The sequence below is a fragment of the Pteropus alecto genome, unplaced genomic scaffold, assembly GCF_000325575.1.
Source record: "Pteropus alecto unplaced genomic scaffold, ASM32557v1 scaffold7, whole genome shotgun sequence".
NCBI classification, from domain to species: domain Eukaryota; kingdom Metazoa; phylum Chordata; class Mammalia; order Chiroptera; family Pteropodidae; genus Pteropus; species Pteropus alecto.
Window position 1 is genome coordinate 39,284,698 of NW_006494614.1, and position 15,961 is coordinate 39,300,658.

Genomic DNA, 15,961 nt, shown 5'->3' on the forward strand with positions numbered 1-15,961 from the left:
CAGTATGATTTGGGTTAGGAAGTACGTTTTCCTGTTCTAGCAGTTGTTAAGGAAAATAATTGCTTAATGAATGGTAAGGCAGAAGATTTCCTGAGATCATGTATTGATGTTTATGGTGCTTCATAATTTTCAAAGTACTTTCACTTCTGTACTTATTTTATTTAATTGTATTCCAGTGAAATGTGGGTGGTTTCGATTTGCTATTCACTTTGTTTTTTTTTTTTTTTTTTACTGCAGTTAAATTTGGTTTATTTTTAGATTGTAACAAGTGTTAAATCTCAGTACAATTTTTCCATAATAATCGACTGGGCCTGATGTCCCTCCTGTCGTCTCATAGTATCTTGTGCATTATTTCTAAGCTCATTTCATTGGGTATATCTGTTAACTTCAGTAGGCTATAAGACACTAAATAGCAGGGATGTATTTTTCTTATCTTTGTAATCATTATACCATTCAGTCATTTTTTCATTCACTCACCATTTACTAAACATCAGCCATGTCAGGCAGTATATTAGGTATTGAAACTGTCCCAGTTTTTAAGCAGTGAGCAGTTTGAAGGTGAGGAAGTAGTTACACTAAAGTGTGAGAAGTGCTGTGATAGATACATCTTATTTCAGGATCTGAACTCATTTGATGTATGGTAGGTGAATACAAATGATTTTTTAGTTATGAAAATACAAGTAGCAGTTTCGAAAAAATTGCTATTGATTTTAAAATAGTTATAAATTATATGTGAATCATCTGTTATTTGGATTAGTCATGTTACTTCTCTTTTAGCAGATAATTGAATGGACACTTGAATACTGTACTTTCCAAAGTCCACTTGAAATGGGGCTTATATAAATATATTGGAATTACCATTCTGTTATCTGAAACACTAGGTATAGAAGTTTTAAAATTTTCTACATTTTAATTATTTTTTGCATTCTCAGTGATTGAGTGATCATTTGGTATTATTTTTTACAGCAAGAGAAATTTAGACGATGATATAATTTGAATTGTTTTTTTTTTTTTTTTTTTAACAAAAACTAAAATGCAATGTATAATAGTGTTGGCTTAACCATAATTGCTTCTTGCCCTTGGAGTTCCATGAAAATGAAAATGTTCTGAGTATAACCATTTTCTGATTATATTATGTGGGATGTTCAGGTTATGAATGATTGGAATTGAGACTCTGGAGATGCACAGAATCAGTAAATAGGTGTGCTGAATTGATTTTCCTCAAAAACTAAAATGCAATGTATAATAGTGTTGGCTTAACCATAATTGCTTCTTGCCCTTGGAGTTCCATGAAAATGAAAATGTTCTGAGTATAACCATTTTCTGTTTATATTATGTGGGATGTTCAGGTTATGAATGATTGGAATTGAGACTCTGGAGATGCACAGAATCAGTAAATAGGTGTGCTGAATTGATTTTCCTCAGCAGTGATACAGTAGAAGTAACAATAAAAAATTTCTCTATCTTTTAATAAATGGGCAGACTAATGGATTTTGTAATCCAGATTTTGATGTGAAGGTTCTGTAACTAGTAATGCATTTATCAACTCGAGGTATTTTAAGCTAAAAGTGTTTCATGGTATTTATTCTTTGGTCATTTGGTCACTAAAAAACATGAGCTGTAAATAGAAACCCAGTAACATGTTCATTACATTTTTGTTTAATTCACATGTGTGATATATAATTTTACTATAGTTAAAAAATTTATTCTGTTGGTAATATTTTCAGAGGAAAGGAGTATATCCTTAACTCATTATTTTAAATTAAAAGGTGTCAATTTTTTTCTGCTCTGGAACAGGATTTTACAGGTGTGACATAGCATTGGCTATTGGCTTAATGATCAGGTTTAAATATAAGTATTAATCAGAGATGAACTTATTCCTTAGGTTCACATTTAAACTGTGGCATGTTGAAATAATCTACGTCTCCATCTGCACATCTGCATTCATTTTGTAAAATATGGCAAACAGCTGCATTTCAATTGAAAGCTGAAACAACTGTAGGACATTAACCCATTGAGAAGATTACAGTAGGTTTTCAGTTCCACGTTAACTGTATTTATTAGAGAAAATTGACTTGAGTGCTTCTGCTTTTAACCAACTTTTTTTTTAATGTCTGGGAGAAAGGAAATAAAGCATTGGAATGATAGGACTTTGATGTGTAAAGAAGTTAATGTCTAAAGAAGTTAATTATCTAAATCATCAAACAAAATATGGGTATGGGAAATAATTATTTTAAAGATTCCAATGAGCTATCAACTCATCATGTCAAGAAAAATGTTATTCACCTGTTTGATTTAAAAATTAAATAACTTGACTGTGAAAGGATGATCATGATTATAATAAACTAGGATTGGAACCTTTTACCTCTTACCAATAAATACCCTTGATGTGAAACATTTGCAGTCAGAGGACAACTGAAGAAAGCTGTGGTTTTAATAGGAATTTACTTTCTGAAATGTTTCCTCTTCAGAGAATGTTAGAGCAGGGTGAATGGATTTGCAAAATGTAGAAGGGGAAGATTGCTGTAGCAATGTCTCAGAACATTTAGCCACGGGATAATCCCACAGAATGACATGTCTTCAAATCTAACATGAGTGAATTTGAATCATAACTTTTTTGAGGCTGGAGTTAGTACATAATCTTTGAGTTTAACGTTTTCTCCAGGATATCATATCTATGTCAATCTTCTGTTGGAACAACAAGGGAAACATTTTCTAAAGTCCTTGAGAAAGCCAGGTTCCTTTTTTTTGGTCACTTTGATTTCCTCTCTCTTTTCCCCCAGTCTTGGACTGGTGATGTGATTATTGTTTTTCAAGCTGAGTTCTAAATGGCGATGCTTCTTTTCCTATATTATTTGTAGAAATTACTTATTCCAAGTCTTTGTGAAAAAATAGGACAAATTTAGGCCTTAAAAAAGCTGGTGGTCTTTCATAGCATTAGCCTTATGCATTTTAGAATTTTGGTTTTCAGGCTCAGTTTGAGGGAAGCTTTTTTCCTTCTCTTTCTCTACTCCAGCATTCTCTGTTTGATGGTTTCGGCCTGGCCCTTAGGGCCTAGGACTTACGTTGGTAGAGTCGGTCCTGCCGAAGAAGGATATTGGGACACTTCCAGTCTAGCCAGCTAGTGCCCTCGTTTAGAACTCTGTCCTGTTGCCTTCTCAAAAGCTTCCTATTTGGCCTATCTTAGGCAGTGGTTTGTAGGAGGTTTTTTTTTCTTCTTCTTCTTCTTCTTCTTCCAGTTGCCTCTCACGGGGCCTAGCCCTACCATCCCACCTCTTGGTGAGTGGTCCTGGTTCAGGTTTCCTTTATCAATTTTAGCCAACATTGCCCATAGGAGTGGGTCAGATTAGCGGATGTATTAAGAAGATAAATTTGTCAGCAATGTGGAGAATGAACTGAGATGGAAAGAGAAGCTAAAAATAGAGCTCATAGCGGGCCATAGTAGTAGAAAAAGAGAGGGAGGATGTAAGAACGTAGAGTAGAATTTATTTGGCTTCCTACAGATTATAGGGTGCAGGAGAAGGAGTCAAAGGTAATGACTGAGATTTTGAGCTGGGTTGATTAGTAGCAGTAGTGATGTCATTAGTGAAAACTAAACTTATTTTATAAAGAAACTACTTAATATTTGTTGAATTGCATTAAGGTCTTTTAGTGAAAATATTCAAGTTTCTTAAACCTTTGTGATTATGAAATAAGGGTAATCTAAATTTGTCATATAAAAACTTTTAGCAGATCAAGAAAGAATTTTTAAGATCATTCTGTTTATAATAGCTAACATTGTGAGTTTAGAACTGTTCTGACCACATTAATTTATTTAATCCTCACAACAACCCTAAGAGGATGAAATTATCATTCCCATTTTACATATGAGGAAAATAGAGCACAGAGAAATTAATTTGCTCAAAGTACTAGTGAAGTAGCTGGAATTCAAACCTAGGCAGTCTTGATTCCAGACTCCTCCTAATTAACTGTCCTTAAAGTTCTCAATACTGGTTTATTATTTGTTCCAAATTTGTTAATTCTTCTTTAGAATCTGCAAAATGTTTTTATTTTAAGGCAGGTTATAGTATTGCAAAGTTTATATGACCATGAATTAATAGCTAACATTTGTTGAGTACTTACTATGTAATTGAGACTTTTATCTACTTTCATTACTTTAATGTTATTTTTACTAATTCTTGTTTACGGGGCTGCCACATACATTAGATAAAACTGGATATGTTAGGATTGGCATCTAGTTTTTTCGTTATGTGTCAGCTTAATTTTATTGGGGAAAAAGTCACATAATTTAAAATTGACGAGTCACTTAACCATATCACAGTGCTTACTTCTGATCTACTGACTGGTTTTATTTGTATTACTTGTATTTTAGGCTTTGGTTCAAATGGGAATTGGCTTATGTTGTGGTTTTCTAATTTTGTGTCTTACAACTGTGCAACTCTTTCTTTAAATGAAATCTCACTTGGAACCCCAATGTATAAAATAAAAAAAAAAAAATCAGTTGTGGTGTTCTAGTCATAACTGGTGAGGTATGTGTTTGAAGGGTACTAGGACCGCCCTGAAATATTGCCAGTGAATCTTAGGGCTTCCTGGAACATTTTGAAAACCAGTGAGCTCTATTAAAATAGTGTAATAAGTATTTTTTTCATTACTTATTATGAAATATGTACTGAAATATTTTATCACTCAAGTAATTTTTTGATGTACTTGACTAAGCAGTTTTTTCCTACCTTACTATTTTATTTTAATAAAGAACATTAACTATGAAAAAATCCGGTTTATACGAAACATCAGAAATTTAAAATTTTCTATACTTTGAAGTCATTTAGAATTACTTTTGGTTTTCATGCATTTATTTATAGTTAAACATGTTTTGTAATTGTTATTATTTTTTTTTTCTATTTAGATGAATAATACTGCATCCAGCCCAATGTCTGTTGCCACTTCTAGTGGTGGAAGAAGTACGGGGAAGTCTATAAGCTTTGCAGCAGAATTACAGAGTATGATGTAAGTATGTCTCTGCATCTTACTTATTGCTGTGTTAAGTTCATTCATGTTGATAAAAGGTAACAAATAACAAAATTTGTAAACTTAACTGGGAAATTTGTACTTAAGTAAAAATGAAATTGTGTGATAACATTTTAAATAGGCATATGCTGAAGAGGCAAAATAAGTTAAGAATGCTACAGTGGTACTATATTAGAAAAGTAAGTATTGGTTCATCTTTATAAAAGAATGAACAATTATATAAACCTTTTTGCTCTGTTATGAATTATTACTATTTTAGTTTTAGATTTAGAAAATTTAGATGATTATATTTTGGGATAGTTGAAATGTTTTCACACAGTTTTCATTTTTTCTCAGATGTCACAATAATTTTATTAGCCTAATATAATTTATTTTTGACAATATTTGAAATCATGATTTCAGGACATTGAGAAAAAACTTAGAACATTTAAAAAACACATTTATTCAGGTTTTGAGAAATTTCATAGTCTTTAACATTTTCTTCCTAAGGCTCTTTTCAGCTTGATTTCTCCCTTTCATTGAGTCATATCTTGATTTAATGTGAAATAGCTTATTTATAGACATGTCTGCTGGCACATATTAGTTTTTCTTTATTATTGGTTCAGGAAACAGTTATCTGCATAAGGGGACAACACATTAGAGTTCTTTTCCTATAAATGCATTATTCCTAACATACCCGACAATTTTCAAATAATGTTTCTTTTGAAGATTTAAGTGTCTTCCTCCTGTGGTATGGATTGATAGCTTTCATAGTGGATTAACTCCACTGTGTGTTATTTATTGTTCAAAGGAAAAATGAGTTTGAGCATATGTTTAATATTTGCTTGGTGAACATGCTTTAAACAACAGTGAAAACATTTAGGTCATAGGTTTTCAAACTTTCTGGTCTCCAGATCCCTTTATATTATTAATTATTGAAGACCTTGAGCAGTGTTTGTTTATGTGGATTATATCTATTACTATTTATTGCTTAGAGTTTAAAACTGAGAAATAAAAAATTATTAATTTGAAAAAATAAATCTATTATATGTTAACATAAATAATATATGCCTATAAAATAATTATATTCTAAAACGAAAAGTTGGAAACATGTTTTGTTAGATAAGATGAGAATAAAATAAATGTATTAATTTGAGAGTTGTTTGAGGTGAGCCTGTGTTTTAAATTATGGAAAATTTGAAGAGTTTATGCTTTTGTATACACTTTTAGTATATACAATTTATTAGTTTAAGTTTTGTCATTTTAGCTTAATAGCTTTTTGTTAATAATCTTTTATGTTGTACTATTATGTTTAAAAACATTAAACGTGTTTGAGAAGGTTTATAGTAAAGTGAGGAAATTTGCTTTCTTGGAGAATGAGTTCACTGATTTAGTTCATATTTTAAAACATCACATTATATATAACATATATATAAAATAGAGAATAGTATAATAAACCCTATGCATCCATCATCTGGCTTCAACAATAATTGTGTTTCTCAGGCTTATGTAACCTTCCCCCCTACCCTTTACTTTTTTTAATGCAATATTTTAAAGCAGATCCGGACATCATATTTCAGATTTGGTGGTATTAAAGCAATATATTTTTTTGGTAGGTAAAAAATATGCTCTACAACAGTGGTAAACAAAATATGTCCATGGGCCCATGGACTGGCTGCCTGTTTTTGAAAATAAAGTTTTATTGGACTACAGCCATACTCATTCATTTATCTATCATCTATCTCTGCTTTCATGCTACATAGCAGAGTTGAGTATTTGTGAGAGAGACCATATGGCCTGTAAAGCTGAAAATATTTACTATATGGCTCTTTACAGAAAAAGTTTGATGATCCCTGATTTATAGAAACAACTCTCTATAAGAAGAATGCTGTATTTCCTTTTTTTGTTGTTTCAATAACGGACTTTATTTATTTATTTATTTTTGTTGATTTATTTATTTTTTAATTTATTTTTTTAATGGTGACACTGGTTAATGAAATCCAATATGTTTCAGCCGTACACTTTAACAGTAAGGCATATATATTTACACTGTGTGTTCACCTCTCATGGTTAGATTTCTTTCAGTATTTCCTTTTGTCACTTATTCTTAGGAGAGAATCTACTTAGTGCATGTGATAGACTGCAGGCCACTTAAGAAAACTGAGAAAAAAAATAAAAGCTACATTTAGCACTTTCATATTAAATACTTTTGCAAACATCTTCCCAACTAATGTGCTTAAGCTGGATTCAGAATGCAAAAGTTATTGTTGGCTGTAGCTTTGGAAGAAATATACATTTTCATTCTATTTCAGACCTCATAGAGAGGCCACTCCTAATAGTTACATTCATCATTTATAGTCTGAAGTGTTTTCTTCTTATGAATTGATTCATAGAGCAAAAATAGAGGGCCAAAATTAGGGGAATACTTTTTAATTTACCAATATTTTCTATTGCTATAAGGTTTTCAGACTTTTGTTATTTAAAATTAGTACCAATATACATTTAATCCTTGCTTATGTGATTTAAAATGAGAAAGTGCAGACTTAAGTCTTTATGTTGTAGGAATTTAATTTTGTGAATCCCTACCTTCTTTTTTTCTGCAGTTTCCCAGTTATTCTAAGCCTGTACTCTTTTTTAATCCTCTACTCCTACTGTCTTCCCCACCCATTTACCACTAATGACCTGTTTTTCTGTTGGGTCCCAGTCCTCTAACTAGGTAACAATATCGTAGTGTCATTTCCAGGGAATGGTTTCAGGTACACAGTTGTCAAACACAAATGAAATTGTCATGATCTTGATAAAATTGACCATATTTTTAATTTGGTGGTAAATACTGCCAGTATTCTTTAGGAAGTGCTTCTACAGATTTTAAGTTAAAGGATTAGCAGTCAAACAATTGCTAGTGGGGTAGAAGATGACAGCATTTTTCCCTTAGGCTTACAATCGAGCACATTTGCCATATGCTACGTATCATAGCTCTTTGGATAATGTACGCTGGAAGGGTCCAGAGGCTTTTCATTTTTATCAAGTAGCTTGTAAATTCGAAAGTGAATTTTTTTCGATTCGCATGGTAGGTCTTTTAAGAAACTTCTTAAGAAGTTTAATTTAAATGTACTTCAATAAGTCTTCATTGGGCTCTCCCTTGTTTATATATTTATATATTTCTTGACACGTATTGTTATTTTTCAGGTTTATAGACCTGGCGATGAGGCCAAGTTTCAGTGCTTGGTAACATTTAGTAATTCTCATGTGATGAAATTTAAAAAAAAAGGATTTCGTTTACATGTTACTTATATTTTATAAGAATTCATCCAAATGAAAATTTTATCATTTAAAATCTACAGATTTGAAAAATAACTTTTTAAAATTAGTTTTCATCATATACAATAAAATATGCTCTTTTAATTGTAAAGTTCTGCAAGTTTTTCATTTTTTAAAATCTACATTTATTGAGCCCTTTATATGGCAGAACCTAAATGCCTTCAAGGTAGTCTAGCGGTAGAGAGGGGTCATTGAGACAAATAATTGTCATGTGAGAGAATGTGACAAATTCCATGGTAGTACAGAGGAGGAGGAAGTAGTGAACTTCTGAGGATAAGCTTCCTAACTTCTGATCACTTCTTGAAATGTCCATTAAGTATTCTATGAACACCTCAAAGTTAGTATGCCTAAAACTGAACTGATAATTTTCTCAATAAGATGTGCTTCTTCTCTTGAGAGTTTTTGGGATAAATAGCAACAACCATTTATTTATTGCTGCACTAGACTAGGGCATAGTTGTGTATATGAAATGGTATCATTTGGCTTTTATTTAGCATTTTGAAGTTACGAGCTGAGAAAGAATATGTTCCCAGTTCTATCCTTACCTTGATCTGACTTTAAAGAGACCTAATATGTAAAATATGAATTAGTAATATATGTTTACTAAACTGACATAGAATTTTTTCAAATATTGAGTTTCCATAGCCCATTTAAGTTTTTCAGGAAACTGGAGGAAAGAGAAATTCTTAAAGGTAACAAGTGCTAACATTAATACACTATAATTTCAGAGATGCCTTAGTAATACCAATGATAATAGTGAATGCTTGTGTAGAGCATAATGTGCACCAGTCACTCTCCTGAGTATTTCCATATACCATTTCTTTTAATCCTAATACAACCCTATAAGGTAGAATCTGTTATTCCCATTTTATGGATGAGGAAATTGAGATACAAAGGTCAACAACGCACCAAAAGTTGCCATTATAGTAATTGGCAATACCTGGATTTAGACCAGGAAGTCTAACTGCAGAGCCCATACTTTTGACTATTATGTTAAACTACATTTCAATTAATAAAACTTTTTTTTTAATTTATAAAATCTAGTGAATAAATGAACTTTTACCAGTTTATGTGTGACTAGTGTACTATAATGAAGTAATAATGTGAAAGTTTAATAATTGTTTAGTTAATTACTGTTACTAGTAATGAAGTCTAATTTTTATGAAAAGTATTGGATTAAGTTGTTATTTTTATATTATCATAGCATTTATTTCAATTTCCTATACCAGATCTTTTTAATCAAAGCCATATCAGTAACTAAGAGAAAGTATAATTTTTCATAGAAATAATGTACTTTATACTCCTTATTGGATGCTCATATTTATGACATTTCATAATTTTGGATGTAAATATGGCTACATTGTTATTTAATATTTAAATGCTTGTCCTACTTTTATATTTTATCAGAAATAATATTTTAATTCCTGGTGTTTAAATTACATTAAAATATGTAGATAAACTTATCATTGTACTTTTTGGGAAATGCATTTATTTGGAATATTTTAAGACATACAGTGGTTTATAAACATAACAAGAATAAGGGAGATTATCAGATTATAATAATAAATTGATCACAATGTCCTGACATTGAGAAAATGTGTCAAAGCTGATTGACACAGAGCTGTCATTCTAAAATTGCATTGTTGTTGCAAATTATCACACTAGACAATGGGAATACCTGTTTTGAACTAATACGATGGCAGAACCAGGGTCTAATTCATATGCAGTTGTTTATAGTCTTCACTAACCATTAGTGGTAGTATTCATTCATTCCACTGTGTTCCTGAGAGCTTTCTTATACCTTATCGAGGGTGTAATGTAGCATATGGTTTATGTACAGTATTAACTTTATAAAATCTGAAAACTTCTGAATTCTGAAATATCTTTCAGATAAGAGATTGTGGACTTGTATCTATATCTACCTCATAGGGTTTGTATGAAGATAAAATGAGATATTGAATCAAAGCACATAGTATTGTTCCTGGCACATAAACACTGTCCTTTTAGTTATCTCTTTGAAAAATAATTGTCATCTACATAGTGATTACGAAGTTTGTAAAAATGTGACAAATATAGGAGGAAGTGTTTGCAGGTTTTTTTAATGTAAAACTATATTGAGGGTTTAAAATGCCTTTGTGAGGAATGTTGCAGTTTTCTGGAAATTTTATAATTGCATGTAGAGAAAAATGGTTTGTCTACATTATATTACGCTGTCCAGTAGAAATTTCTGTGTGATGGAAATTTTTATTTCTGTGCTCTACAGTATGATAGCCACTAACCCCACGTACCAATTGAGTACATTGAATGAGCTAAACAACTGAGCAACTGAATTTTAAATTTTACTTTAATTAATTTAAATTTAAATAGCCACATGTAGAAAGCGACTGCCATGTTGGACAACACTAAAGAAATATGGAAAATATAAATTTACATGGAATACTTTTCTGGGTTGCTTATAATATATATTTTTATTGAAATTGGGAAAAATACATTTTACATGTTACGTGATTTATTGATTTTTTATTTATTTTAACACTATTATAGATTTGTTTTTTACTTCCTCTTTTTTTGGGTTGTCATTGTCTCACAGTTCTTTAAAGATTTGAGGATGTTAATTTGTGGTTGCTTTGGCAGTTCAGATTTGATTGGGAGGTTTAATATTACATTCATGTTCTGTTTTGTAGAAAGTCTGAGTTATAGTGAAGTGTGTTAAGTCTTTTATAAATGCTTGTTTTGTGAATTTAGATAGTATACTTATACTTAATCTTTCTGAAATTCCTGTGACTATACCTCTGAACGTATTGTATTGCACTTGATGATTATGCCAGTATGTGTAATTGAATATGTAATATTGCAAGTTTTGGGTCCTTATTTTCATGTAGCTAGATTTGCAAAATTTCTGGTAGCTATAAAATTAGCAATATGTTATGTAATATTTTGTCTATTCAATATTTTTATTTTTAATATGCTGAGATTTTAAAAACATGCCATTTTTAAAGGTACCAAGTTCAAGATTAATCTTTAAGAAAGATATTGGATAAAAATAGATTCTTCAATACCGAAAATATATCAGAAAGTGCTTAGTAATGTTGGGTAGAAAATTAAAAATTGATATCTATGATTATATGTTGATTTCTTCCTTACAAAAAATTCTGTTGATATAGAATGTAAACAACTCAATTAAAAAAGGTATACTTTTATAAGATAATTAGTAGATTTTTGATATAGAGGAATGAATCTTTTTGATTTTGATTTTTTATTGAGTCTCAAGGGTCCATGGCCATTTTTAAGTTTGCTGAGGCACAGTTCTAATTCCATCTACATGTGAGATTGATATGCAGTTCTATATTACATCCAAAGAAGTGGGAATTGACTTATTCTATGATACATATTACTGTGTTAACATAGTGTATATTAGTGCATGTGTGTATGTTTTTAACATAATAAAACATCACAAAAACTATATATTGGTATAAATATGCCACCTCTGGCAGATACAATTTTTTTTGACATCTCTTCACAGACTTCTTTTTTAATCTTAAGTAAAACACCATATGCCTTTTAAAAAATACTGTAGTCATTAGGCTTTCTGATTGGCATAACATTTTTTCCCAAGCCTGAATATTTTAAATAGAGTTCATAAACTGCTTTTTTGGGAAGGGTAGTGAGAACTAGTTCTTAACCTGTTATCTTTGACTGCTTTCTTTCTCCTTTACTTTTCATAGGTTTCTGTGTCTTGTAAGAATCATGTTTTGACCAGTTTTTGACATAGCTGGTAGAGTGTTACTAGTCTTTTGTGGCTTTCTCCATATTCCTGTATTACATGGGTTGGCAATGTGTGTTTAATAGGGATTAACAATATACTAATAATATGTTTCTATCAGTTATGGGTTAAATTAAACTTTTTGGGCTGACCTGGCAATCAATTAGTATTTATTTCTATAACAAAAATAATAATATTTGTGTGTAGAATTACTTTGAAACAGTCAAACTTGGAGTACAACGATTTTTAAATGAAACACTGATCATATGTTTTATTCTGCCTCTTCCAACCTAGAATTTGGGTTTAACCATGTCCTTTATTATTATTTATAATTAAGTGTCCTCTAATTCTTTAGAAGGATGTGAACAGAGATGATGGTTATTTTTAAAGTATAGTAAAACTTCACTTATCTGCAATTTGTAATTAAATATAAGTATCTTAAAGGGTAAATTAATATGAGGGACAGTAATACCACATATATGTGAGTGATTTAGATAGCATGATACTGTGGAAAGGATTGTAGATTTGGAACCAGAAGATCTTGGTTCATTTCTGTACTGGTGGATTTCATATGTTAAGAACAAAATACCTCCCATCCTCAACAAAATAAAACAGGGAAATGTTATGGGTAGGGGACTGTAATATCAATATTTTATTAAAATGAATTTTATATTTCCTTATAGAAGCAGTTCATGTTATTTTCTGAAAAGAAAAAAACAGAAAATATAGAAAGATCATGAACACTTTAAACTCACTGAGTTAAAGCACTGAGTTAAAGCACTGTTAATGCTTTGGTATTTATCTTTCCATTTCCTTTCCAGTGCACATGAAAAATAAATAACAAAAGCCCATATTAAACTGTTATTGCATAACCTGGATTTTTACTCGTTCTATCATAAGCCCTTTCCTTATTGATAAATATGTGGCATTATCTTTATAGCTGCAATAGTTTGTATTCCATTATGATATCTTAAGCAATCTTGTTATATATATTAGATTGTTTATAATTTTTCAGTGTTACATCTAGAGTTGTAATGAACTTCCTTTATATTTAGATATAGATCTATCCCTCATTTCTCCTCTCTTTTCTCTCCCTTATTCTTTGAGCATTAGGACTAATTCCTTTAAGGTTTTTGATGACCTTCCATAAAGGCTTTAATGAGTTATAATCCCACCAATAGTATATGTATACCTTGCCAATGTTGAGTAATGTGACATGTATATTATTTACATATAAGTAAACTTACTTATGTTTATATACATATTTTTATTATTTTAAATATTTATTATTGCAAAATAATTTTCAGTTTATTTTTTAATTGTTAATAATTTACATGTTTAAAAATAGTTATATAGTAAAAGTTTTCCTACCCTTGTTGCCTGGTTTCTTCTCTTTAACAACTTTTATTCTTTTATTTTTACAGAGTTCTCCATCCACATATGAATATATTCTTATTTTTGCCTTTGTACACATGGAGTATCATGCTATAGACATTGTTTTGTACTTGCTTTAAAACTAAAAAAAAAAATGCATCTGGAGTTCTCTGTTTAGCAATATACAGGAGAGTTGGGGTTTTGAAAAGGGGAGGGAGGGAGAAAGAGAAAGAAATACAGGAGAGTTGGGGTTTTGAAAAGGGGAGGGAGAGAGAAAGAGAAAGAAAAATATGTGTATATGTTTAATTTAAAGTCTTTATAAAGCATTTTGTAGTTAAGTTACTGTGTGATGAACTCTGGAGCCTAAATAAACATGAGGGAGCCCTTTATTATTCAAGGAAATTGAGGCAAATTGGAAATTAGTTACTTAAGGAAAATAATAGAACCTCACACAGATAAGCAAAAAGAAGAAAATAAAAGCTATCTATTCCCTTACTAAGAGAGTCTTATACTTTGGGGGGTATGTGTATACGTGTCTGACATAATCTTCAAGTTCTTAGTAATTTTTAGCCATTGCTGTGATTTTTGGTACTTTGTCTTTTTTTCCCCCCTTTTCCACTTAATATACTGTGAACAATTTTCTGTGTTATTAGAAAATTATTTCATTGTATGATTATCAATTGTGTTATTAATCTGTTCTTGAACCATTTTATTTCCAGTTTTTCCACTACTATTTAAAAAAAGAGGTAACAAAATCTTAATACCCGTTACCTTATATTGAAGTCTTAGAAGAAGAATTTTTGAATCTAAAAGCTTTTCTAATAGTAACTTGCTAATTTTTCCTTTAGGAAAGTTGGACTGATTTACATTTTGTCAACAATTATGAGAGCATCCTCTTCCTTCTCTCTTACCTTTAATAGTAGAAACATCGTGTTGTTTTACAACTTTTCTTTGACTAATGAGTTTGAAAATATTTATATTTTTTAATTTGTGGATGTTTGTTCATATTCTCAATTTACTGAGTTCTTGTTTTCTCCTGTTGTTTATTAAGGGCTTTTAACATATTAAAGGCATTGACCTTTTGTTGATCATATTTGGCAGTCTTCCTAATCCCCTCTCTTCCCCCTCCCCCCCCATCTTTTGGTTTCCTTAAGGTTTGTTTATAGTGATTTCTTTTTAATATGTGAGTTTTCATTTTTAATGTAGTTAAATCAGTCATATACTTCTTTATTGCTTCCACCTTTGACAGAAAGTCCTACCTTCAATTTTGTACGTTTTGTCATGTACTTCCTATATTTCAGGCTTTTAGTTTTGACAGTTTAATATTTAATCCATTATTTTGTTGTATGTTGTCATGGAGGATTCTAAGTTAAAACAATTTTTCTTTAAATAGGTTTTCCAGTGGTGTCACTGCCACAGTTATGTAAGCCTTCCTTTTCACTTATAAATGAAATGCTACCTTTATGAGATAATAAATTATTTTTGACTTTCTCCTTTGTTCCATTGAATTGTCTATTCTTTTGCTAGTGCTGCTTTACTTTAGTTATTATAGCTTCTTAATATGTTTTAATATTTGGTATTATAGTTCGGGGTCATCTGCATAATTTTTCTTTTAAAAATATTTCTTCTCTCTTTTTCTATTTTTATTTTTCCAGATGAATTTTTAGGAATCATTTAATCATACTCCAAAACAAATTCTAAGTGCAAATTTTAAGCAGTTTTATTTTTCTTTTTATGCCTTTTGCTCTATACTCAGATTTCAGACATTGCTCTGTGCAATTCATTTTACTTTTAAAGTTGATTAATGAAATAATTTTACATTTAGAAAGTTTATTTGAAACAACACTGGACAGATACTGACTAATGAGTGAATTGGTTAACTACTGTATGATTAGAGACTAAAGAACCTCTCAGTTTTCTTTAATATTTGTTTTTCTTGCTAAATTGTGCTGTGTCTGCAGTATGTAAAAACCAGCCAAACTATCCCCTCAACTTATAATCATGTAATTATCTTATTTTGAATGGTGAGCATGATTGGAAAAAAAGATTAGTTTTTTATAGATATGTAAAAGTATATTCTTATTAATGGAATTATCTACAAGGGCATCTATGCAATGTAAATCATAGAGAATAAATTTATTTAATATATTTATTTTATAAATATGTGAGCTAATCTAAGTTTTGACCATTTTAATAAAAACATTTCTGCAGTAGATTATGCACAATTATGACTATATAGAAACAGATTACCAGGTATAATTTAATCTTCTTAAACTAAAATTTAATTGTAAATATCAGGTATTGCAATCCACTTGCACCATAGAGGCATAAAGTGCGCTTTACTCCAATGATGAAGAGTCCTCCTTTGCTGTGCTGTCTGAATTTGTACAAATTTTTTGTAGCATTTTTGTTTTCTCTCTGCTTTGCAGTTACTTTTGCTGCTGTCATCGTGCCTTACTCTGGTGGTGTTTCACCTCCCCACTTTTTGAATGCTGC

At 30.5% G+C, this 15,961-nt stretch overlaps 1 protein-coding gene and 1 long non-coding RNA gene across 5 annotated transcripts in view; one reads left to right on the forward strand and one right to left on the reverse strand.

Moving 5' to 3' along the window:
• Nucleotides 1–15,961, forward strand: part of SUPT3H (SPT3 homolog, SAGA and STAGA complex component) — a 421,152-nt gene that overhangs the window by 7,647 nt on the left and 397,544 nt on the right. For 3 of the 4 annotated variants that reach the window (XM_025042944.1, XM_015600445.2, XM_025042946.1), the window contains one exon: nucleotides 4,907–5,007. In XM_025042944.1, coding sequence (XP_024898712.1) covers nucleotides 4,907–5,007 — 101 coding nt within the window. Of the gene's footprint in view, nucleotides 1–1,874; nucleotides 2,029–4,906; nucleotides 5,008–15,961 lie in introns of those variants that run through there. The other variant, XM_025042945.1, reaches the window with a different exon arrangement.
• The window catches only part of LOC112474619, a 45,053-nt gene that overhangs the window by 3,229 nt on the left and 25,863 nt on the right, over nucleotides 1–15,961 (reverse strand). The gene's annotated exons all lie outside the window — the stretch shown is intronic.